Source organism: Phaenicophaeus curvirostris, chromosome 2 (assembly GCF_032191515.1).
Source record: "Phaenicophaeus curvirostris isolate KB17595 chromosome 2, BPBGC_Pcur_1.0, whole genome shotgun sequence".
In the NCBI taxonomy this organism is placed as follows: domain Eukaryota; kingdom Metazoa; phylum Chordata; class Aves; order Cuculiformes; family Cuculidae; genus Phaenicophaeus; species Phaenicophaeus curvirostris.
The window spans coordinates 14156473-14183328 of record NC_091393.1 but is presented as its reverse complement, the minus strand read 5'-3'; the positions used below and the strand labels follow the sequence as shown (position 1 = coordinate 14183328).

At 36.6% G+C, this 26856-nt stretch overlaps 1 protein-coding gene across 6 annotated transcripts in view; it reads left to right on the top strand.

The window, feature by feature from the left end:
• SENP6 (SUMO specific peptidase 6) overlaps window positions 1-26856 on the top strand; it is an 81672-nt gene that overhangs the window by 15919 nt on the left and 38897 nt on the right. For 2 of the 6 annotated variants that reach the window (XM_069851346.1, XM_069851350.1), the window contains exons 2-7: window positions 5393-5486; window positions 12318-12381; window positions 13010-13152; window positions 16736-16837; window positions 21425-21445; window positions 26575-26654. In XM_069851346.1, the coding sequence (XP_069707447.1) occupies window positions 5393-5486; window positions 12318-12381; window positions 13010-13152; window positions 16736-16837; window positions 21425-21445; window positions 26575-26654 (504 nt within the window). The remainder of the gene's footprint in view (window positions 1-5392; window positions 5487-12317; window positions 12382-13009; window positions 13153-16735; window positions 16838-21424; window positions 21446-26574; window positions 26655-26856) is intronic. The other 4 variants (XM_069851348.1, XM_069851352.1, XM_069851347.1 and 1 more) reach the window with 3 other exon arrangements.

The following is a 26856-nucleotide window of genomic DNA, read 5'->3' as shown; positions in this document are numbered from 1 at the left end:
TGTCTGCAGAGTTGTTTATCTGAAGTATTCTCCCTTCTTTTTTTATGACTGCTGTCGTGCAGCAGTTTTCTCCCTGCTTCTAAAATCCATTCTCACAGAGGCACTACCGCTGTCACTGATGGGATTGGCTTTGGCTAGCAACGGGTCTGTCTTGGAGCTGGCTGCCATTGGCCCTGCCAGATAGAGCATCATATCCAAAATAGTTAAAAGAAATAAGTATGTTTTTCTGATCAGCTGTAACACAGATTCATATGGAATGATTAGCCTTGGAGACTTGAAAAAAATCTTAGGAGATGTTATCATCTGTTGGATGCTAGTGCTTTACTAAATGCTGTATATGCCGCTCCTCAGTGTTTAAACAGGTTGAATTTTTTTTTTCAAATGCACAACTGTTCTTATTTCATGGCGATTCACTGTGAACTTCTTTCCTCCTATTTAGGAATTGCTTAGACATTGCTGAATGAGAGTAACTCCTGCTAAAGAGGTTTACAAAGCAGTATTCACACATAGTAACTTAAAGGTGTTAATCTGTCCATTGTTCCTACAAGCATACTTTGTTTTGTAATGCAAAATCTGTTAATTGGGTTTTACACAAGAAGACTGCATGGGCATTTTTAGAAGGCTGGCTTCGGGATGCAGTTAATAATGCCAGAAAAATTAAAAAAACTAAAATATGAGTTACTTTTTCAGGAAATTTTTAAATTGAAGTGTAACCGATCACGTTTTTTTTTAAACAAAGAGGAACTATGTGAGATACATCTGTTTAAGACACCCATTTAGATTCCATCTAGTTTCACAGGCTCAGAATTGCTTATCTTTCAGTGCTTATAACAGCACTGAAAGTATCTTGTAGTGGGAGGAAAAATGATTTGTCATTGCTAGAGAAATCTGCTCTATCATGCTTCCTTCCTCAGGCAGAGCTATAGGAATTGACTTCTGCTGGCTCAGTATCTTGGGGCCAGGTCTGCTTATTTGAATATTTTCAGCTTCTGGGTATGAATGTGTCTTGCTGATTAAAATGGCCTAGATAGTAAAGCTTGCAACATAGAAGTTCCAAATTTCAGTCTTTACTACCAAATAGTTAGAAACAGCCTGTGTGACAGATGACTTATTATCCCTGTTGAAAAAAAAATACAACACTATAGAATCAGATACCAAGTAACCATCCAGATAATGTAACTCAGTCAAGTGAACAGCCTGGCTAGCAGGATGGTATACTTCAGAATTTGCGTTTTTAGTAGGACCAAGAATGCTGAAGAAGGTTGAAATTGATCCAGACCTGAGCGAGCAGAGCTGGAATACTGAGACTGTGCTTTCAGGGACAACTGAGCTGGTCTGTAGCAGCTGGCAAACCATCCAATGCAGAAATACTCAACTCAAAGCAGGGACTATGGAAAATCTTAAGAAACTTTTTGAAAAGGCACTTAAAGATGCACCCAGAGTATAAAATATTTCAAGACAGCTTGGGAGTTTTTTGAAGACACTGTATTGGAGGCTTACAGCACATGCATTATACTTATTTAAATAGACTTTGAAAGGCCTCTTGCCCCCAGCGGCTGTTGGCCTAGCTAAACAGCAGGATAAGGAGAGGTCTGAGGTAAAACGTTGTCACTCTTGAAGCTGAACTTTTGAGACAAATAGAGAATAATAAGGAAGTTGGTGGATTAAACCTGTAATTATAATGATGCAGACAACAAATTATCGATGTGTAATTCCTTTGACAAATAATGTGCAGAAAATCTATTGATAATTCTTTCTTCAAATATAGCAGAAAAGTTCCTGGAGTATTTGTAGGGCCAGCAAGACAACCAAGTTCTAAAACGTAGCTTTGTAAAATATAAGATCATAGCTGAAAAATGAAATTGCTTGCGCTCACTTTTTGATAACACTTACTGAGTTCTTCATGCTACATTATTTCTTATGAAGGAATGTGATGGATTATATGACTCAAAACAAAGTATCAGTGGAAGAAATTGCAGGTTCAAATGGCATTTATCCAAGTGTTGTAAGAGGAACTCAAGGATAAAGGAGCTAATGACTGTAGTATGTTACTTGTTATCATCACCTTTCTGCTACAGGTAAAGTAGGTAGCTAGTATGTTAATGCCTTTTTAACAAGACAGTGGAGAAATTAGAGGAACTTTACATCAGCGAGCTTTGTAAACATAGAAACCACATTCGTGTCAATTATAATGAAAATTAAAATTAATTTCGTCGTTCTTTCTTTAGAGTTCTTTACCAAAGGCTTTTGGAGAGTCTATTTTGCCTCTGGTTAAAATTAAAAGTTTTGTTAGGAACAAGTGGCAACAGATGGAAGGAGAGGGCAAAATGGTTCATTTTATTATTAGAAGGAGTAACTCATTGAGTTCCACATTGGTGCACAGATATAAGGAAAAGGGTTTGATGGGGAGGTGACAAAGTTCATAGGTGTTACAAACTTTACTTGGGTTAGTATAATAGCTGGCTTTTTAAAGGAAGTTGCTGATGCCTGGGTTTCGGGTTAAGTGGGTAAAATCTTTTATGAAATTCAGTAGAGGTAATTTGCAAGTAATTTAAGTGAATGAGAAGTAGGAAAGAGGATTTTTGTTGACAATTATTTCCTCTGAACTGGTTCTTATCAATCACGAGTGAAAGGTGGAATTATCTTGTACATAAAAATAAATGCAGTTCTCCACAGCAGTGAAAACAGAAAATCTACTGCTAAGGCTTACTGATAAACTGATAAAGAATTAAGGAACAAAACAGAAACATCATGCAGCTTCTATAGAAATTCATGGCACGTATGCATCTTTAATGTTCCTCATAGTGTTGGTATTGGTATCCTGATCTCAAAAAGAGCACAGTACCCAAGAAGAGGTTCATAGAGAAGCACTCAAAGTCATGGAACAGCTTTTATGTGAGGAAAAATTGAGAAGATTCTTCTTTTTTTTTTTTTTTTTTTCCTACCTGGGAAAAGGATGACTGAAAGAGCATGAGAGAGATTTTGATACAATCATGAGTGAACAGGGCAAGATAACTTATTACTATCTTCCAAAGAAGAAAAACTGTAGTAATGGAGTACTAAATAGGAGCAAAAGATGACTGATTAAATCAGGACAAACAAAAGGAGATACTTACTCATATAATATATAATTGAGCTGAGGTACTGTCTGCTGCAAGATGCTGTTGATTCTCTAAAGTAGGGCTGGTTAAAGACCAGGTGGGGATAAGTAAACGGCTAGCAGAGACTGTTGTACCCAAAAATATCCCGTGGCTCAGGAAGTCTTCAGTAAATGCAAGTAGCTAAGAGCAGAAGTCAAATATGCAATAAATACGTGTGCACTGTTTAGACCTTACCCTAGACATCTGTTGTTGGTTGTGAATTTTCTTTTCTTTTTTATCAAAAGACATTCCTTATTTTTAAATGCATTTCCAGCTATGTAAAGAAAAATGTAGTAAGAAAAGACACATTTAACTTATACCAAAAACAAAGCTGCTGCATACCTTGTCATACAGAATTAGCATACTGAGAGAGCTCTTATTTGCAATAATTAGGGCCGGGTGAACAGTGCCTTGCTTTAATGAGTGCTGTCTCCATGCTCTGGACCTTCTTCACTTAAGAATACCCCCATGCCATATTATAAGAAAACGTCCATACTGTTGGATATTGCAGTTGATAGATCTGAAATTTTATGTAGTGTGACTATTCTCAGAAAGTTCAGGTTTTTACTTAGTTGATGCTGACACTGAAATTTCAATTAGTATCAGATGCTCATTCAAGTCACTGTCAGATGTTCAGTTTTAAAATGCCAATAGCGTCTCGGCCTGTATCAGAAACAGCCTGGCCAGCAGGACCAGGGAAGTGATTCTGACCCTGTGCTCAGTATTGATGAGGCTGCATCTCCAATACTGTATTCAGTTTTGGGCCCCTTGCTACAAGAAAGACGTTGAGGTCCTGGAGCATGTCCAAAGAGCAGTGAAGCCTGTGAAGGGGCTGGAGAGCAAGACTTATGAGCAGCTGAGGGAACTGGGGTTGTTTAGCCTAGAGGAGGGGAGGCTGAGGGGAGGCTTTATCACTGTCTACAACTACTTGAAAGGAGATTGTAGCGAGGTGGGTGTTGCTCTTTTCACATAAGTGATAAGTGGTAGGTGATAGGAAGAGAGGGAATGGCCTCTAGTTGCACCGGGGAGGTTCAGATTAGACATTAGGAAAAATTTCTTCAGGGGAAGGGTTATTGGGTGCTGGCAGAGGCTGCCCAGAGGGTGCTTGAGTCCTCGTCCCTGGAGGTATTTATAAGACGGGTATATTGGGGGTATGATTTAGTAGTTGACAGGTACAATTGGATTTGATGATCTCAAAGGTCTTTTCCAGCCTAGGGATTCCATGATTCCAAAAAAAGTGTTGAAATTTTATTTGGGGCAGTTTAGAAGTGTTGCTTTTACATGGAAAAATTAAATATTGCTTTGCTATTAGACGTTTAAATAATAAATGTGAAGACCCTTTCTTGTGTGTGTTATATAGTTCATATCAGAAAAGGAATCTTTAAATTTACAGGTGGCGGTTAAACAATTGAAATCCTTGAAAAATTATGTTGTGTCCTCATTTTTTAATGGCTTACTAAGTGGTTGCATTAGTAATCAAGATGTTGACAGATACTCACCTGTATTTATTTAGGAAAATGAGTCAGCACTGCTGTGATAAAGTTATTTTGTCAAATGATATTACAGAATCACAGAATCACAGAATAACCAGGTTGGAAGAGACCCACCGGATCATCGAGTCCAACCGTTCCCATCAAACACTAAACCATATCCCTCAGCACCTCATCCACCTGTGCCTTAAACACCTCCAGGGAAGGTGACTCAACCACCTCCCTGGGCAGCGTCTGCCAGTGCCAAATGACCCTTTCTGTAAAGAATTTTTTCCTAACATCCAGCCTAAACCTCCCCTGGTGGAGCTTGAGGCCATTCCCTCTTGTCCTGTCCCCTGTCACTTGGGAGAAGAGGCCAGCACCCTCCTCTCCACAACCTCCTTTCAGGTAGTTATAGAGAGCAATGAGGTCTCCCCTCAGCCTCCTCTTCTCCAGGCTAAACAACCCCAGCTCTCTCAGCCGCTCCTCATAAGGCCTGTTCTCCAGCCCCTTCACCAGCTTTGTTGCTCTTCTCTGGACTCTTTCCAGAGCCTCAGCATCCTTCTTATGGTGAGGGGCCCAGAACTGAACACAGTATTTGAGCAGCGGTCTCACCAGGGCTGAGTACAGAGGGAGAATAACCTCCCTGGAAGTTATTTAAACATTGAGATCAACAAAATAAATACTTGGGGAAAATATATACATCTGATTAACTTCTCTGGTTTCTGTTGATTAATAACTTAGCTTGAAATCAAGACTTACCTTAACTTATTCTCATTTCAGCTTTGGATAGATCACAGTCCAAGAGAGATGGAGGCTTTAAAAATAACTGGAGCTTTGATCATGAAGAAGAAAGCGAAGGAGATACAGAGAAAGAGTAAGGATGCTTTTATTTAGACTATTGAAAGTATAAGTGTCTATTGATAAATAAGTACTTTTTTGTAATTTAGTAATAAGAAACAATACGTTATATCTTAAAGGTGTCAGTGATTAAGAAAAATGTTTTCAAAGAAGTAATTATTTTAAATAGTATTGCTATGTAAATTTAATTGTGAACATGGAGCTTACAGCACAGGGCACAGTACATTTCAGAAGTGTTGCAGTTGTCTTCGGAGATAATGTTTAAGTCTAAAGAACACAGACAAGATGTATGTGAGGAGGCAAAGTAAGAAAATAGAATTGTATGGTATGCAAGCTTCAACTTTTCCTTGTTGTCATGATGCTACTCAGTACTTCATGGTTATGATTAAGCTGCTGTGGGCCTGCATCAAGTTAAACTGAACTTAAGAGACTGTGCTGTAGGTTTTTGTCCCTTGTGCTTATCTCACTGTGTAGAGTTAAGGCTGGTTTTGTTCCTGGGTTGTTTATTTCTTTTCTTAGCATGTTTGGATTTTGACTAAAACTTAAAGCCTGTGTGTGTGTTTTGAATAGGTACTTTGTCCTTGTGACATTTTATTGTTACTAATACATTTTCTTGGTATTAGTTTCCCAAGAGACTACCAAATTGTTCAAAGAACAGTGTTTCATGCATGAAGAGTGCATGTTACATTCATTTGTTATTCTTATTTGGAGAGTAGGACCTGCAAGTTTAAAAAGGATGCTATGGTTCTCTAGTAAGGCGAAACTGAACCATGGTAAAGTACAAAAATAATTTTTTTTGTTAATTTGTATCTTGTTATATTCTGCCAAATATTGTGTGTTGGAAGGGAGATAGGAAAGTAGACACGTAATCACTTAGGCTACAGCAGAAGGGTGTGCTGCAACCTTAAAAAAACCCAAACCATTAAGAATGTGATGGTTTTATTCATTAAAAAATCAGTTCATGAGCTCAATTAAGTGTGAGGCAAGCACTAAGAGCTGTTGTCAACATGGAGCTGTATCAGAAATTAAACTCACTTTTTAAAGGTTTTCAAACTAAGCACGTTGTAGTGTAATAAATTAAACTTGCTTTTTTTCTTAGCAATTCTACATCCGTTGCTGGTGCACAATAGTATGTTTTAAGTGTAGTGGCAGCACACACAATAGAATTAGTATTGGTGTTTTAGTTGTCTTCATAAATAAAAGTAACTCACATTTGTAAGCATAGCAGCTTTTTTTCCTTTCAGTAATTTACTGCTGTTTCCCATCTGTTTCCAGCTGATGTTGACTTAAGAACATAGAATGAGTTATCCATAGTGTAGTGATGCTAAAAAAAAAAAAGTGTGAAAAACTGATTATGGAACATATGGTTTATATAATAGCATCTGACTTTAAGATGATATTTCTGAGTGATTTTTTTATTCCTTTCAAATGTTTTGTACAACAAATGATTTTCCCATAGCCACTGTTGAAATTCTGTTACCTACTCTCATCAGTAATTCGATTTTATACTTGTGATTATACAGAATCTTATCTGGAAGTATAGATAAAAGTAGTTGAAAATTGATTTTAACTGGAGATCATGCCAGTTTTGCTTACCCATCCTCTGATGCTGTTTCAGGCAACTTCTTCCTCCCTCCCAACACCTGTACATTTTAAACTGCCCACATACTTACTTTTAGTAACACCTTTTTTTCTGGTCCTAAAGGCATTGTAAGCTATGTATATTGTAATAATTTGTGTTTTGCTTTACTTTGTACAACAAAATACTAACTATGGGGAATCTTTAGGAAAGAAATGATTTACAGTAAGTTGTCATTTTCTTTCTAAATGCCCTTTGCCCTTAGCAGAGCATTTCAAAGATAAGCAGCGTAAGTTCATAGAATTGTCCCAGCATGAAAGTTTTGTGGCCCTTCGATATTTTGAGTACACCATGCAATAAGTATGCATTCTGGCAGTTTTTTTTAAAAGACATTTTTATTTGCTCTGCTGTGCTGATATTTACTAGCAGTGCTTGTAACTAACTTCATTTCTGTGTGAAGAAAGCTGTAGATCTGAGGCAGGCATCTGGGTGCATCTCATGGTTGTTGTTCAGGCACTAGCATTTTAGTGTCTGACCTTATCACAGGTTTTTGCCCTCTTAATGGCAGATGCACGATAAGTTTGTTTTGAACTGGCCCAAGAATAACACTCCAGCTCTTAAAGGATTGGCTGTATTCTTAGATTACCCCGTGAGACCTGTGCTAGTGTTGCTGATCAGTACTGGATATGTGCTTGGATTATCTTTCCTCAGTGAGACGAACGCAAAATATGTGGCTACTGACTTCCTACTAAAGCAATTTTTAGGCAAGGTAGATTATTTGAAATATGTCATTTAACTTATAGTAAAAGAGTGTATTATAATGGTAAATTGTCAAGTAATGAACAGAAAAAGAGTAAAGAACTTTTATTTTTCCAAACCTTCAGTTTATAAATGATTGACACAATAGATACATTTTTTTTTTAATGCTTCTAGTGTTCATACTGAGCATGGAACTAAAGTTATGGGAATTCAGAATGGTAATTGGCGAGTATTTTATCCCTAAGTAAATTCCTGCAGATAATCTTCACTCCACTTGGAAGAGTAGAAGTACTTTTTTCAATGAGTTATAAGATTTGATCTATATAAGAGAGCAATGAAGATGATAGCAAATGACTTGAGATTTTTCTTGCTTTGTACTTGGAGATTTGTGCTGGACCTTTAAGTAGAACAGTAGAAAAAAAGACCAGTTGGTCAGTTGAGCACACTGAAACATGTGTAGACCATCACAGAATAAATGATGTGTATCTTGTGTAGCAGAAGACATGAAAGGATGGCAGACTTAGGCAAACATGGCAAATGTAATATATTAATTAAAATGATTGCTGAAATTAACATGTTCTAAGATGCATTCTAGTTTTACAGATGATTGTTCTTGAAGTGTCTTGGATAATTTGTTTACTTCCTTTTTAACATCTGGGAAAATGTTTTTTTGGAATACAACTCAATCTGCCCCACAGTGGGTTTGTAAACTGGTGGGTGCAGTTTTCTCCTGGCTGTCATAGTGGCTTTTTTAATAGTGCAGACTTGGGCCTTCCGCTGAGATTTGTTCAATAATAGTGTGATCAAAAAAACCTGGATGCGAATAAATGGGTCTGTCTAAATTTTTTGCACTGTGTCATCCTTTCTTAACTAACATATTATTTCAAAAAGTTTGAATTGTTTTTCCTCTTATTTAGGGGGATAAGCTGCTTGTTCCTTTGTATTCCTGACTGAAAAAGGAATTATACTTTTTTTCTTTTAAATTTCTATTTAGCTTTTTTCCATTTTTATTTCTTTCTTAAAAAACACCCCATATTTATATAGATGTTTTGTGCTTCTTTTGTGACCCTGTTAGTTAAGCCACTTGAGTCTTTAAATTGATAAAGAACATTTTTTCAGAGCCTCAGTTCTCAGGTTTTAGGAGTTTTAGTTAAGGTTATTTTTAATGGGATGCCATTGTGTATGAACTGAATAATACCGCTGCTTCTCTTGTGCTTCTGATATCAGTTTTTTTTGTTTAATGTGCTGCATTGAACAGCCTGGTTTGGTGGGAGGTGTCCCTGCCCATGGCAGGGGCTTGGAACTGCATGATCTTTAAGGTCCCTTCCAACTCAAATTATTCTATGATTCTATACCACATAAAACAAAGAATGTGCACAGTGCCCTGTGAGGGCAAGTATGTCAGCCTCTTGGTTTTATATATGAGTTTTCAGAAAGGAATTCTAATTACATTTGAAACCTAACTGTATCGGTTGATAATTGATAGAAATGCATTTGCAGCTCATTGGAGTGTAACCTTAAAGCTCAACAGAAGTTTAAGGTTTGGATTGCTTGTAGGTAGTAGTAAAAACATAGTCTGTTAAACTGAGGTACCTAGCTAGCTATTGCACGGTTTAATGTAAGTGAGTAGAGGTAAGCAAAGAGAATATTAATTTTTCTTGTTCAATGCCTAAATTTGAATGAAACACTGGCACGGACATGGCATAGGCTGCCCAGGGAAGTTGTGAATGCCCCATACCTAGGAAATGTTCAAGACCAGGTGCTGGGGCCTTGAGCAGCCTGCACTGGTGGGAAGTGTCCCTGCCATGGGCAGGGGGTTGGAACTGAATGTGCCTTAAGGCCCCTTCACCATTCTATGATTATGTGATCCTCTTTTGAAAGAATTCTGTTTACCTAAATCAATTACTTTTTTTTTTTTTTTCCCTGTCAAGGCTTAACTTTCATTCATTGTAGAATTTAAAGTAAAGCATTGAAAAGTTAGAAACTACTGTTCTAATGTGAAAATCTCTCTCTCTCTGGTTCCCTAATTAAAAGTGGCAAAGCATGGAGGCACAGCCTCCTCCTAACAAGACCACTGAGGTTTCATTTCAGTAGCATTAGAATGTTATTGTCTGGTGTGTGGGAGTGTGGTATAGCATGTGTGGCGGGGGTTTCTGCCTGGATACATTGCATCTTTTAAGCAGGCAGCTGTAAGCATGTGATCCATGAGCAAATAGACAGCTGCTGTGTATTCTGCACACTGAAAAAAACAGCCTTTCTGATACTGATGTATATGCTTTACATTCATTAAAAATCTAAAAATAGATTCTTTAAAAACATGCAGTTCCCAAGTATTTTTCTAGTCACAGCATCCTATTTGCAGCATAAGAGTTACTCTTGTTCGGTTTGATTTAAGGATTTTTTCAATGTTTTGTTAATTTATAGTATGTTACTTTCTATCTCACCCATCTAAACTCCCTCTGTTAAAACAGTTGTGGTATTGTGGCATCTCAAAGCCTTAAAAAAGTAGGGCATTGTACAAGGGCATCTTGAATATCATCGTGATTTTTGTACAAGCTGGAGCTGAAGAAGAAAAATGTCTCTAGAGGTGAAATGATCTGTCTAGGTCAGCATAGTAGGCAATTGCCAGACGTGTGGGTACCATAGGCTGCCATTCATTGAGTCATGGAATGGTTTGAGTTCGAAGGAGCCTTAAAGCTCATGCAATTCCAGTCTCCTGCCATGGACCTCCCACCAGACCAGGTTGCTCACAGCCCCATCCAACCTGCCTTCAACATCTCCAGGGATGGGGCAGCTGCAGCTTTCCTGGGCAACCCGTGCCAGTGCCTCACCACCCTCATTGGGAAGAGTTTCTTCCTAATGTCTAATATAAATCTTCCCCCCCTGCAATTTAAAGCCATATTCATATCAGTGCTGCAGTCGTTTATTTATCTAGAAATTTTCTGAAATCATTAAATTCATTATCATCTGATGAAGGGTTGACAAGCTTAGTGAGCCTCCCTTGCAAAAATAATCTGCTCTGAGTGTTTAAAAAAAAGTTACAGTATTTGAAAAGTTTAATGTCTGTACAGAAATACAGCTGTACTCTTCTGTCTTTGTGACACTTCATATTGGAAATTAATGATGATTCACTACAGTGTTTGTTTTACCATTATGCACCTAGAATTGTTATGGGTCTGAAGATGAACAGAAAATAAAACAGTGCCATTGCCTAATTGTTAACATTTACATCGTCCTTCCTATATTGAAACAAACTGTACGTGCAGTCTTATCTCCTGTACGGTCAGGGTCTGCAGTTCTCAATCTATTAGTCAAGAGCTTTTTTCTTTTGTTCTGTTTGATGTAGGGTTTAACTGTATTGCATAAGATGGAGGAACAAATTGCAACATGAAGGCAAATCTTTTGCCTGGAAGAAGCTTTTAGGAAGTTGGAGGGGAGGAGGGGGGAGTACTGAGTGGATACCTTATATAGCCAGAGCTAAAATCACTATGTATGTTGCAGTTATCATGTCATACCTGCAGCTAAGAAATGTTTCCACCTTCACTTCCTTCATTATTTCTCTTCTGTAGCTGTTCCTTGCCATAAATGCTTGTATTCTTAAGTAATTTCTGCCCAAATGATCTTAATCAAAAATCCCCCAGATCATGCAATTTAGGAGCTGGTTAGAAGTTGTATTACTTTGTTGCAGCCACAAGAGGGGTAACCTTATTAGGACTGATGAAAAGGGATTATCCGCTTCTCCTGGAAGTAAGGATGTGTTGGCCTAATCTAGCTGCTATCACTATAAAATACATGATTGGGGTTTTTATTTAAATATCTAAGGCCATTTGAGGGTAGTTTCCTATCACTGGAAAGGGTACATTGCCCTAGTATCATGGTGTGGGTTTATTTTTTTGTGTTTTCTCCCCTGTTATAATAGTTGAAGTTTACAGACACAGAAGAATGAAAGAAACACATTTTAATGAGCAGCTGAGCCAAGCTAAACACACTGTTTTAAGGAAAATGTTATTTTGGCAGTAATTGCAATGGGATAAAATTTAGTTATATGTTGAGTTCTTTTCCTAAAGCCCAGTGAAGTCCACAGTTTTAAACCTCAGACTTCAACATTGATGCGCATGAACAAACTGAGACTATTTTATAGGTTTAGTGACTGACTTGGTTTATGCATAGGGTTGTATAGAATCTTTTATAATGTCAGTAACATTGCCATAGCAACATTGAAGGTTCAATGGTATTCTCTGTTTTGAATTAATAACATCCTTTTATTTTTACTTTTAGTGAAATAATTTGATGTGCACTTTAAGTTCAGGCTTGCATAATACATCAGGACTACTGGATTGCTCAGTTCATTCTGGTTGTTTGGGCATATATATACAATGTATGTGTATGTGATTCATTTAAATTTAAAGAAGAAAGGGGTGGAAAAAAGCCCTTAGTGTGTTAAAGATGTTTTTCTGCTTCTCTGTTGCATTGCAATGTATCTACTTTTTCTCTCCTACACCTATCTAGTGAGGCAAAACTGCTCAGCATAGATGACAGTGATGAACCTTTCTGTCCCAGTGAAGAAAGAAAGGTAAGCACACTGTTTATCTCATGGTGAAAATTGTATCTTTAAAGCTTGCTGGGTTATTAAACGCTTGCATAGTCATGTGTGCCATAACAAAAGTTTGTTGATTTAGCAACATGTGCTCAAGCTGTTTATCTGTCTATCTTTAACGTTTTTGTTCTTATGACTCCTGTAGATCTTAATTTGTGTAGTAGTCAGAAAATGAGCATGAGTAGCTAGTTTTAAGTTTAGATACTTATCATTAATGGTATTACTTTTTAAAATTACACATATTAATCATATGCTGTGATTGCATACTGTCATTTTCCCAGTTTTGTATGCATATATATGTGTGTGTGTATATATATATATAAAGGACAACATACACAGACAAAAGCCATACTTGTTGTGGGTTTTGATGTATATAGTTTGCTACTCCAGGGTGGTTAATAATACTTTGAAAATATTCATATTTTATTTAGCAAGGAGTCCTTGTGTTTAAGTTTGGAAATGAGGCATCATTTACATGAAATCTGGTAAAAAAGAAGGCTGAAAATGAAGCCAAAGTAATATTTCTACAAATATTTTGTAATTAGTTTTTTCCTTTTAAACTTTTATACAGGTATCTTAATATATGTGAATTCCTTTGTTGCAGTCGCTTCGTTGTCGGCCTGGAGCTGTCGGCACCAGTGGTGATTCCATAAAAACATATGCAAGGCGAGGCAAAGCCGGGAACTTGAGACTTTTTAAAGGGAACTCAATTGGCCTCAACATGATGGGAAATAGCAAGAAACTGAGGTACTTCATTTAGTTTTATGTTTACTTAACCTTGGTCATTGATGTAAATCAGTGGTAAATGAACAGAGGTAGATTTGGATTCCTCCAGAATGTTAAATGGCACATCAGTAAAATATCAGAAGACTATTAGAATTGGAGCATTCACAGATGTACTTGTGAGACGGTGTCTTTGTTTTTTGAGACCGACTTAATATGTTATTTGGAACGTAAAAGCTTTTTTAAAATTAAATGAATTTAATAAGGGCAAGGTTTTTTTAATAGATTAGAAGTTGTGTAATTGTACAGGGATCTGTTATTTTTCAGTGCATCAAGCACTTCATTGGAGCTCTTGCTAACTCAATATGGGTACTTCCTTCCCTCCCTTTTTTAATATTTGCATTTACACAAATTAGCACAGACCTTCATTATCCTTGATTTATGCTGTGCAAATGATGTCTTGTGTTTCAGTCTTTAATTTCTATTGTCAACAATAGGTTTATAAGATTATATCTGGGTTTCTGCCTTGCTTCAAATTGGCCAGTTCTTGTGGAATCCTCCTGGTTACTTTCCTCCTTTAGGATTCTGTTGTTGAATGTAGATGTAAAAATAAAAATGTCTGTTATAAACTTTTCTGGACTTCTTTACTCTGTTTTGGTAGTGAAGAAGCCTGTGAGTGTATACGGCATTTGTTGTTTCTTTTGAGTATATCTAAACATTTAAAATATAATTCCTCTTATCCTCTGGAAACTATATTTTTTCCTTTTTCTATCTGGCTGTGGGATTTGTAGTGAAATCCAACCTTACTAGGCATTTTTTCAGCCTTTCCTATTAAAGCAGTCATGCTTCACTGTATGTGTATGTTTTTCTTCAGTTCCTTAAAGTAATGGGGGGGGGCGGGTTTGGGCTTTTTTTTTTTTTTTTGAGGTAAATAATCATTTGGGTTGGAAGGGACCTTAAAGATCATCCAGTTCCAAACCCCCTGCGATGGGCAGGGGCATGTCCCACTAGATCAGGCTGCCCAAGGCCCCATCCAACCTGGCCTTGAACACCTCCAGGAATGGAGCAGCCACAGCTTCCCTGGGCAACCTGTGCCTGTGCCTCACTACTCTCATGGTAAAGAAATTCTTCCTAATGTCTAGTCTAAATCTGCCCCTCTGCAGTTTATACCCATTGCCCCTCGTCCTGTCACCACAAGCCTTTGCGAACAGTCCCTCCCCAGCTTTCTTGTAGCCCCTTTCAGGTACTGGAAGGTTGCTATAAGGTCTCCTCCAGAGCCTCCTCTTCTCCAGGCTGGACAAGCCCAACTCTCTCAGCCTGTCCTTGTATGGGAGTTGCTTCAGCACTCTGATCTCAGTAGCTGTCCTCTGGAACTGTTCCAACAGTTCCATATCCTTCTTATGTTGAGGATTCCAGAGCTGGACACAATACTTCAGATGGGGTCTCTCAAGAGAGGAATAGAGGGGAAGAATCACCTCCCAGATTTCAATTTATATGTGCTCATTTTGCAACTTGCTAGAACTTTATGATTAAATTTTCTCGTGATTCTGTCTGCACTGTATATGTTCTAGTCAAAGAACAAGATTATAGAGCAGATCGTATTCTACAGCTGTCCTACTTGGAAGCATATCTCACACCATATGAACCGTTTAAGCGTGCCATCTAGAACAGTCTGCTTTGACTCAAATCTGATTACCCAACAGTCTGCAATATTCTATTCTGGCACCCACTGGAGTTTCTCACTACTTGAGTGTGAGGCAGAAAGCAGAAGCACTGCTTAACGTTTTTTTGTGCTGTGGGGGCGCAAAGCTTAGGGTTTCCCAGCCATGATAGTTTGGCAAAGCTCATATTCAACAAATAAAACGATAAAATGTGAGAGGTGTGTTTATAGACTGACTTGCTTGTTTAAACTCCTTAAGTCTTCAGCACTTGAGAAGACGTACCTGCAGCGTCCTTGTGTTTCTTTTCTAGTACATCTTTCAAAGACATTAAACTCGATGTTAGGGTGGATTTAAGACACTGTAATGTATTTAGGACAAGTAGCTGTCAGGTTTTTATTTCTCAGGTGACAATGTTAAACACATTTTGCTATAAATTTATCTTCAGCTGGTCAGTCACCACCCAGTTGCATAGTTTTGACTTGGAAGCATGTGGGATCAATGTGTTAACTTTCAAGAGGTTGGTGATTCAATAGGATGCTGTTAGGTTAGTTTTGAGGAAGTTGAACTGTTAAAACATTTATGATGTTTCTAAACTTCATATTCTAGAAAAGAAAGTTTTACCATTTGGTTGGTTTTGATAGGTCTTGTTCTTTTACGTTCATAGTTATGTCACTTTCAGTCAGATCATAACAGTCATCTTGGGATCATTCAGAAACGCTCTGAAGGATTCTAATATTGACTTATGATACTTGATATAAGGCTTCCCAAAGGTTTCATAGTGCTAAACTGAAAAGACGTTTAAAAAGCAAGCTAGCATTTGCTCACTTTCATCTTTTACAGGAGTGTAAATATTAGGAATTGGTTAGAGCTTTGGGTGGAATTTTGATGCTTCAGGTTTTTTTCACTGTTCGTAACAGAACAAACAGCAGGAGCAGAACTTCTGCTGAATAATATTTCTGAGAAATACTTTTAATCAATCAGAATGCTTTTTCACATAATTTTTACTACAATTAAAATTTCCAAGCAATTTTACAAGTAAAATTTAAGCGTTGTGTTTCCATAATTTGAAACAGTTTGTTCTCAACATGCTGTCTGTTACAAGTTGCATGGTTTTTTAACATCTCAAATGTAGTGCTGTGTAGTATTGCTGTAGGAGTATAGGAGTTAGTTGTTAGGGTCTAACGATCTTTGAAGGATTACTTTATTATTGATCTACTCTATCTTTCTGTCAGCTGTGACTAGAAAGAACAATGGGAAGTAAACTGTTCTCCAGAATTATTTGGTTTAGATAGTAATGAAACAAATGATGAAAGCAAAGAAATGCTGAAAGACATTGGCAAATATACTATCTTTGCGCAGAGTCCCGCTGAGATATTTGAGCACTTGGGAATCCTTCTCTTTTAGAGATGTGTTGTGTTTGCCAGAATCCTACATCCATCGGTTTGCTGTGTTTTCCCTTATGAATAATAAGATGAGGGAAATCCCTGAATGTGTGAGTCAGTCTGTTCACACGTTATGCTTTTTAAGTCATACTCAAGAAGTTAATATTATGCCGTAATTAATTTTATACTTCCATCTATACATTTAACTATAAATTGTTATAATTCAATAAGAAAAGGAGTCTCTCTTTGCAGTGACGAAGCTGAGTAAAGGAAAACGGTTTGCAATGTTTTGGATGGTGATAACATTTTTAAAAATATTTACCTTTTCTTCCAGGAAAAGAATTAAAATCATGTGTATCTTATTTGTCTATTTTATTCTAGGACTAAATGTTTTTATGCCTCTCAGAGGATCCTAAGAAATTGTATTATTGATTCAGAAAGACTTTGTTGACTTTGGGTTTTGTATGGCTGTTACTGTGAAAGCAGGACGCCACAGTTTTTAACTAAAACAATGTACAAATACACCAGAGTCTTCTCTTAATCCATTTTTCTGTATGTTTGCAGTGAAAATGCTCAGAATGTATCTTGTCCTGTAACTGTGGTACACGGTAGACGTTTTCACCATGCACATGCACAGACAGCAGTAGTGAAAACAGCAGCCCAAAGGTAAGACTACATTTGCTTCTCCAGATGTTCACATTGAAAAACAGTGTATTAAGGAAACATAAGTAATTACAAGCTGGATTCTTGATCATGAGCTTTTGTCTTATTTACTAAAGTTTCATGAGACTTATAATTTAGGGTTTATTTTTAGATGATCTTAGAGTTTATGATTTTGAAGCACACTATGACACATTCAGCAGGAGAGCACCTTCTAATGAAATACATTTAGAAAATACTTTTGATGTGGGCAGACATAGTATGCAGTAGAAATTCACGTAACTGACAATGTGATCAAATACTATTTTACAGTACTGTGGTTTGTATGATATCTAGCTAAAGATTAAGTTCTTGATCTGTTGATCATATGTAGTGTGTAAATACAGCATAAAACATATAATCTGAGACATCTGATAGAACCAAGGTTTTGCATTCATTTAAATAGTTGTTAGAATAGATGACTGGAACCTGGGGAATCTTCCTCAGCTATGCTGAATTAAACATCATTGTTTTGAAAACTTAAAACTGCATCGGACTTCTATAAATTGCAGTGGTGTGTTTAATTTTTTTTACAGGGTTTTTGCACCCAACATGCGTCACAAACATATGAGCTGCTCATTGCTTTAAGAAATTTTCTTTCAAAGTTTGTCCATTTAGAGCTCTTTTTATCTGTGGATACTTTTCCATCAGCCCATGTGATTTTGTAGCCTCCTTCTTCTGTCCCCATTTTCCTGCTTTTTATAGTGTAGATGTTTTGGGGTGGTGGGATTACACATAGACATCGTCCTCTTCTTCATCCCACTTCCCTCACTTTCACTTGCTATTTTCAGAAAAACAGAGCTCATACACTAATGTGAATGATGTGATCCAAGCGTGCATTAGGGTAATCTGGCATTGAAGAAACAGACTGAAAAATGGTTTGTGCAGTCCTGTCCCTGAGGAACTACACCCTTGTTGCCTCCTTCTATTTTAAACTATAATGGAAAATAGCATGGACATTTCCTTCCCATTAGTAATAGCAGAAGTCTCCTTTTTATTTCTCCTGTCACTGCAAGGCAGGGGTAGGACTAAGGTAGGTTGACAGACTTTTTTCCAGAAATTAAGCTGAAAGACAAGGTTTGTGTTATCAGCGTGGTTTAGGCTGAACCACACGTGCTCTTTTCTTCTTACGTGCAGTCCTTTTTAGAATATTTTTGTTCATTCTTTCATTGAGGAAAGCGTGGGACATCTCTAAGAATTCAGGCCTTTCACACTTTTTGGCTTTTTTTTTAATTCCAAGGGATAAAATCTTGATCTGCACTGCTAATTAAAATCATCTGTAGTAAACAAAATCATGGGAGGTTGCTCTTTCTTCAGTCTGAACATAGGCTGTAATAATGTCAATATACTTGATTAAGCTTTGTTGTAAGATATATCTTTGAAACGGCCAATCAGCATGTATTCATCTCATCTAGTTAGGTGCTGTAGGCTTCTTCAGCCCACAGGACAGTCCACTCCAGATATTCTTAATCTTCAGGAGATCTTAGACTTCCCTGCTTTCTGTTCTCACCAATGGGACGTGCTTCTTTACAAGCCTATAATGTGATGTGGAAAAAAAGAGTAGCAGCTTCGTATGCGTGACACACAGAACGAAAACTAATGCATAATATAGGCAAGCTGAATGTTGCATGAAGTAATTGAATAGTTTCTAAACGTGTTTTCTTTTAGGGTTATTACTGTATTTCATTTGCATTAATGACAGACTATTAACTCTTATGCTAAGACTATTTTAGGAGTTTCAAAGGCAGGAAATAGTCATAACAATTCCAAGCAATGCTTTGTTACTGGAGGATTTCAGAACCAGCATGATTTAATTGACTGGGGGTGAGATTTGCAGGGGAGCTGTGCAAAGGATGTGTAATTCCAGTATCTTTTTTGAGTTGACTCAACTGACCGCTTTTTAGAAACTTCTAAATCTGCTTCTGAGTTAGTGGATTGAAAATGAATAGAACGTGGCCTCCTGTCATACTATTATTTTTTAGAAGGCTGCTTGATATGGAAAATGGAGGCGTTTGAATTGGAAGACAGTAGTTGTTAGAAAAAAATAACTAAAACAGGATTATTTAAAATTGTTCATAATACATAATTCCAGTGCATATAAAGTGGGTAGGTCTTTTTGGTGATAAATTTTTTGTTGTTTGGGAATTTTTTCACACCTTTTTTTCTTTGCTACTTTTTACTGACATTTGACAATGGTTGAGCAGTGATGTCTCCTCAGAGGGGAGTATATGCAGAAAATGTGGTGGCAAACCAAGAATAAAATTCAAGATATATATCAAGACAAAGAAAAGCTGGGAGCATGGAAACTTGAGTTCTGAAGTGTTGGGGTCAGTGTCCTATACTAATTTACAAGCAAAACAAAGTTGTGTTCTTTTACATTGCTTGTATTTGTAGAATTATTTTGTGGTACAGCAATCAGTAAGAACATGGGGAAAATTATTTTAACTAAGCTGACATATTGTACTTAAATCTATAGTGAATTATTGAAAGGATAACCAAAAATAAAATAATGGTTAAATTAGTTCTGAGCAGATTGAGTCTCTGACACTGATGTTACAGATTCTGTTCAGACTGATTTCTTTGAGTGGGGATGGTGTCACATGGAGCAAGCTAATTATGAACCGCTGTTGTAATTGCTGTCAAGTTGAATTTGGAGCTTGTGATTTGTACTATATTTCTGATCTCTTTCTCTAACATTTTTGCACATGTGTATTAATTTAAATTCTAGCTGATTATCTGTTGCACTTATATCTAAAATATGAGTTTTTAGTACAATAAAATTGGGCATTTCAAATTTGTTGTGATAAATATTATTCATGTTTCTTCTGGTGGAATCTGGGGATGAAATTAAAATTTGTTCGCCTTTGATACTTTCAGATGTAGCTTGGCCTGTGTCGTAGTTGGTTCAAATTACTTTTTTGCTCCATTAAGTGGTTGCGTAGTTCTATCTAATGCTATTGATTGGCTTGGTATTGGAATAGCCTGTATGTACAGCATGTCTAACAAATGTTATGCATGAGCTGCATGAAGCAATGCATAGCGGCACTGCTTGTTATAAGTCCTAGATATGTCCAGAATTCTCATTTCTTATACTTTCTGAGATGTAAAAATGAGAATTCTCATTAATTCATTTTATTAATACAAGATTTTAAAGCAAGCAAGTGAGGCATCTGATGTAACAACAAGGTACAGTATCAGGCTTCTTGAAATTTTTTTCTTGCCTTTAAATTTCCCTAGTGTTAAAATTTAGATTTCTTAATAGTATGACTCTTTACAACATTGGTAAACAGTTAATCCAAGTTACAGATTAACTGTGCCAAGGATACAGCGTTACTGGATATGGCTCCATATGGACATGATTTGGATCTGGCTGGATTTATAAACTCAGATGTGACCTGCACTCAAAGAGTGTAAATTGTTCATAAAGGCTAGCTCCAGTTGGAAGCAATTTTTTCCCTACTTTCATGGGGCATTGACTGATTGCCCCCACCCCAGTCTTAAGTTGCAGTGGTCACATTCAGTTTTGAATTCCTCTTACTCTTTTCGCAGAACCCAGAGCTCTGTGGACATTGAATGTGCTCTCTTACTGCACTCTGTAGGATTATCTGAATTACCTTCTTAGCTGGTTTACTTTCAGTCCTCCTGTTCCTCTGGGTAACAGAGACTTAAAGTTTGCTATGTTCTTTTAAGTGTTCTGTTTATGAAAAGGAAAGGAGAATGAGTTTGTATTACTCTGTAATGTTATTACTCTGTTTATTAAATTGACAGGAAGCATAATTCTGTTTTAGAATAGTGTTAGTATAATGCATGTGACAGAATTTGTTTAGGATTTTGATATTTGAGAGGAACAGATATGTAGATTAAAAGCTTACAGCATTCTATTGCAAATTTTGAAAAGGTAGGGGAGATAAAGATACAATTTTCAAGTTGTCTTTGTACAGTGCTTGCTTAGATGTATTTTCATGAGTCTTGGTTTACAAAGGCACCAGCTACATACATTGAGACACTTCTGAAACCAGTGGCCCTAATCTTTAAATTTTTTTGGAGGGTTATTTTTAGAACTAAATATTTAAGAAGTGCTTTCTGAATTTTTTTTCCTCAATTCAAACACTTACACATTTTTTGAATAGTTGGAAGCAAGTTGTTGTGTAAAATTGGTTTATCTTCTTTTACATGGCAGTCAGGGTTTGGAAATTAGGGTTGATCTTAATTCATATATTAGGATTCTGTCATGTCATGTTCTACATTGCAGTGAATTAAGTGGGACAACCAGGTTGACTTCAGAATTAATCGAATTTCACATGTTTAGTAAGAGGCAAGACAACATCATATTTAGATCACTGACCATTGCTGTCTGTGAAATAACATTTGTTTGTGTATTTATACTGCTACCAAAATGCTGTGAAACATGACAATGCTTATTTGAAAACTAGTCCACTGAGTGCAAGAGTCAATGGAAGAGTTATAGTTTATATTTAATAACTTTTGAATTTAATGATGTGCAAATGTGGGGCTTTGCATCTTATGGTTTTTTTTCTTTTTCCATATTTTAAGCAATCTGGACCGAAAGGAAAGGTAAGCTTCACTGTTGATAAAATGAGCATGGCAATGAGCATTAAGAAAATCAACTGAATGAATGCTTTGTCAGTGCTAGTTAAAGAATATTCAATCCAGGCAATCATATCTGTACATGTGTGAGGGGAGTTGGTTGGTTTTGTTCTGTTTTTGTGATTCACTTACTCCCTTTTACCAAAAAAAAGGACCTGTACATCTGTCTCTAAATAATGCCATGTTAATGTGAACTTTGGGTACGTTTCCACTGAAAATTTATCTATTAATAGACCTACAGTGAAAATAGATAAATTTTACCTTTCTCTGGAGTTTAAGAATTCACTGCCAATTCTTTTTGTAGAGCTGCAAACTTTGTGTAATAGAACTTTTTCTGAAGCTTATGTTAGTAGGATGTTAAGAGCTTTTACTCTGTCATCTCAGCTTGGTTTGAATAGCGTTAAAGGTTTTTATTGCATTGCTATATACATTCTGTTCACAAAGTGTATATATTAAAACAAGTAACAGAAAATGTATAGCAAGACCAGGCAGACTGTAAAGCACATTCCTCACTCATTTTGCATCTGTTTTAATGCTGTTAATTTTTTGTTAGCAATATGAAATACCATATTTGATTTTCTTTCTACATAGCTTAAATTTACATGTTAATTTTAAGTTATTTGTTGATAGTGATGAATTTCTTGAGTTTCTGTAAATATCCTGTTTACGGAGATGTTTTTTGGCTGTATACACATGATATCAAGTTTAATTGCTTAAACAGTGTATATATAAATAACTCAGAAATCTAATGTAGACCTGTTATTTCTGAATTCCTAATTTTCTACATTTATTCCAAACTCAGTAGTGAAACAAAAGCTTTTTTGTTTTACTGCTTTTTGTTACTTCATAAAAGAAATATCAAAGACATACCTGTTAGTTTTGGCTTTCTAAGAAGGGATTTGATCATCCTCCTGCTGCCTGGGCTTTGAGTGAAGTGATTAATGTTTTTAATTTGGCACTATGTGTCATGGGAAGACCAGAGTTGAGTTGCATGCTGATAGTCTTAATTTTCCCCTGGGGACACCTGCTGCTTCATAATCCGGTAGTACTGGATATGTTCTTTTTTTCTTCCCTGCCTTTTGTTGCTATCCTAGCAGGGGAAGATTGTTTAGGCCGGAGCTGCTAAATTTAGTTTTAATCATTACCATCATGATAAATGCAGCTGCAGCTCCTGACTTTCTGGGCCAAGTGGGGCTACTGGCCTGCATACTAAAACCCCTACTCCCTGTGCTGCTCCTTCTCTCTTTCAGCCTTTGACTTGTACTTTGCTTTTCCTGTAAGACGCACTGAAGGTAAATCAGCAGCTTGGTGCTTCCTGTTGTTTCATGCTTTAGTCTGTTTGTTTGTAATGATGTAGAAACCAACAGCCTGCTAGCAGTTGTTTACCACCAGATGGGACTAGACAGAGTCAAGGTGAGGAAAGGCTGAATAAGGCAGGCTGCCCAAGAGCCAGGCTTTGCATTAAATGCAGCTCTTGTGTGAGCCTGCACCTCAGCCTGCACCTACTAGTTGGTGCAGTGTTACACGTACATGATGTTTTTTACGTGACATACCAGATTATGAGTAGTTTTGATAACTCTGATAATATAATATAGCACTGGATCCTAAATTCCCAGATCCAAATCTTTCCTTAGGCATAGACAAAAATGTTCCCTGTCCTGCTGACCCTCCCCCCCTTTCGTTTCACTATAAAAATTCCACCGTGGGTGGAGGGTTTTGTAGAGGTCTCTCTACCAGTCCAAGGTAGAGATAGTAAGGTCCAATGCCATCAGGAAAGAAATAAGACAGTAATCTTGAATATGTGCTGAGAATACTAAGTCAGTGACATCATTCTGCCAGGACAAAACATGTTTAGTTGAGAATGCTATACTATTTAGCTGTGTTAAAAATTCAGGACTCTCTAAAGGCCAGACTTCCTCAGTATTTTTGTCATATCTGTTGCTAGAAGAGCCTGATCTTGGTCTTGTAGTTAACGTTTAGCTGTTTGATCCTTTACTATTTCTTAAGATTGCTTTTGTTAAATACCAGCCTTCCTCCCTTGTATTTACAAGGTATTAAAATCCTAATGGTTTTAATGGATGAGATTAATGAGATCCCTAGAATGGTTTACACTCAGAGTATGGAGCCTTATTCGTCAAGCAAATTCTAACTCTCATGAGATTTTTTTTTAGAAAACCTTGCAGGCAAGAAAACCCACACAATTGTGTATTTTTAATATTTGCTAGGATGGCAGAAACAGCAGTCAGTATTATATTTCTTGGTTTTTTTGGTAGACACAGTATGTAGATAGTCTTGCATCTTGATCTGTTTAGCTGTTTGATCCCTCATTTATTTCTTTTGAAATTGGAGGCTATTAGTTTAAGTTAGGATTTAACAGCAAGAAGGCATTTGTTTTGAACTGCTTTATGGTTTTTAATCTCTTGTAAGAATTTCTTTCCTTTCCAAATAGCCCTTTTAAAGATAGGTGTCATGTTTGATTTAAAAAACACCCTATAGTTTCCCTTCTGTTTCTGCACTCACACAGAAAGAGCTCACTGTGCCAGGTACTTTACTAAAGAAGGTATCAGTGGATCTGCAGGTGTTCAAATGGCAGCAAACATTATGCTTGAGAGAAGGGTCTTCATCTGTAGAAACTGTGGTGGTGGGCTCTGCCTTTTTGTTTGTGTAGGGTTTTTTCAGGAAAGGAAACAAGTAGGGCGTGCTTTGAATTGCTGCCTTCTAATAGTTGGGCTCTTACTCTCTCTAGGAAAACATTTTTTTGGGTGAAATCTACAATTATGTACTGTTTAAAACTGTCTTCGCTTTTGTTTCTAACTCAGAGTGACTTCAAACCTGACCATGAGTTGCTGACCAAGTAAAACTGTTGGGAAGCCTAAGCTGACATGGAACTGGATTTCATAACTTAGGTTTAGGTGTTATTGGTTCATTGTGAGGGTACAAGTCTTGTATTGTGAGAGAAGAAACTTATTTTATGCTGGCCTTTGTATTCTTGCAAGTGTTTGGCTATTCAGTAAAGTTCAAACTCAGACAACAGTAAATAATGATACTGTATTCTGATTTATTGTAGAAAAATTATTTAGCAATATATGATTATTATCTTAAAAAGATAAATACCTGTTGCATGTTAAAAATGCAATAGAAAGCTTTACTATTTTTTGAAGAAGAGCTTACAAATGTCCAAAGACCTTGAGTTGTCAAGAAATTTCAAGTTTTGGAAGAAACTCTAGTATTCTAAATGTACTGTATTGTTTTAGTTGCTTTCAATTAAATCTTAAATAGTTTCAATATTATTTCTTTTAAATACTAGTTACATGTTTTATAATTAAAATATTTTTCAGAAGATAATTCTTCTTACTGCTTATGTTCATAACAAAGGTTATTGATATGAAATACTACTGGAAGATAATTATAACATGTCAGGCAACAGCTTGCTCATCCTTACCACAAAGTTAATATTTTTCAGATCTCCTATAATGATGTTACAGGGGGTTTTCTACCCTTTAGAATATTATTACCATTGATTTTGATAATAATGGCTTCACATTATGTAATGATTAGATTGAACTCTGCCTTATATTTTCACCAATTCTGCCGTTTAGGTAATCTCTTGTGATTTGGATTTTTAAAGAAAACATTTAAAAAAATCATATACTTAATTTATGAACAAATATTCCCATTGTATTCCTGATTTTGGTTGAGTTTTTGTGTGTGCAGGTATTAAAAAAACTTTTGAGGAGAGCAGCATTTTTTCAGAAACATGTTTGATGCAATCAGTAACAAAACAAACTGCTTAATCTGTGATGTGCTTGTGGGCACTTATGGTAGTGTGACATCTCTACATTCTGTGTTGCAATCCAGCCACTGCTTGTTTCTCAGTTATCCTTTCTGCTTGAATGTTCCTTTGTGCTGCAGCCCCTTAACACAATAAAATATGTTTGTGTTTAGTTGTGGGCTAAAACATTTAGAGGGCAAGATTTGGTAAGATGTTTCTCAAAGGGCAGTGTAGATTAATCTTGTTCCAAAGATGGGAAAAACCTGAGGTATATTACCTAGAAATGCAGAGGATTCAAAGATTTTATAATTTGGTGCATTAGGAAATGCTGTTTTGAAAGAAATAAAAACTTGTGCCTAGTGTTGAGGTTTGCTTCAGCCATAGCCAAAGTTTTGTCAGATGGGTCCTCAAAATTTAGTGGTTAGTTTGAAATGTTACTGCCTACAGCTGTTTTCTTTGACCCCTTGCTACTGATAAATGTTATTGTAATCAGAGGTAGCAGTATAGGATGAGTGTGACCCGTTTGCAGCCCAGTGCACTGGCTTAATTTGCCAATCAAACCAGTTGCTGCTGAAGTTGTTGGCAGGGCGTCCTGCGTTTCGGGTGTGTGCCATCTTCTGTTTCGCCAGGAACAGTAATTTGCAGCTTTAGAGCAGGGCAAGACAGCTGAGAAAGAGAAGTGCCACAAAGAGTAACTGAGATGCAGTTAGCTTCGGGAATCTTAATTTGGTAGTAGCGTGATTTGACACACTGTGTGTAAACTAAAAATACCTTCAGGAGACTAAAAAAAAATATCTTACTATAATGCTTTATATTAAAATGTGTGATATGACTGTTATGCAAATTATACCAACAAAAGTCTTGTTATCCACAAATTTGGATATCCACTAATATCATTAGATTTTAAAAACAAAACGTAAGAACTCTGTCTTTCCTCTGTTTTGCATCTCCTCTTCCTGTTTTTTAAATTGTGGAACTTCTGGAATCTATTTTAATATTAAAATAATAGCTGTTCCTATTTGTGTATTTTAAAAGTGTCTATCTTCTACTTTATGAATAAGGAAGAGGAGATGCAGGCTTCAATCTTTGAAGACTTGGGTCTGGAACTGAGAGACTCCTGGACCGTTGATTAGTATCAAAGGGGGTTTAGATCAGAAACACTTCTCAGACCTTTACTATAGCTGTTCCTAGCATTCTGGTAATATTTTTTTTTAAGTGTACAAATAGCATGTAATAGGAGAAGTTATATATCCGTAGCTTTCGGGTTTAATTTCGTCATGTACAATTGTAGCTAAATTATGATGGTGTCTGATTTATTTTCCAGAAAAGAATACCCCCCTCAGCTTCAGAAAATAGAAGCAGACCACATTAGGTTACCACGGTCTCAAGGAGTGGGTAAGTTATGTTTAGATTTCTCGTTTCTTTTAAGCTGAATAATTTTTTGAATACCTGCTTTGGGCAGGTGTGTTGCCCAACTTTGTGTAACCTTTAGTGTATCGAATTATTTCTAGTCTATAATATAATCTAATTATTTAATACCTAATTAATGCATTAATTATGTATTATATAATTAGGTCTTGAGTAGATAAATTTGATAAGTATATAT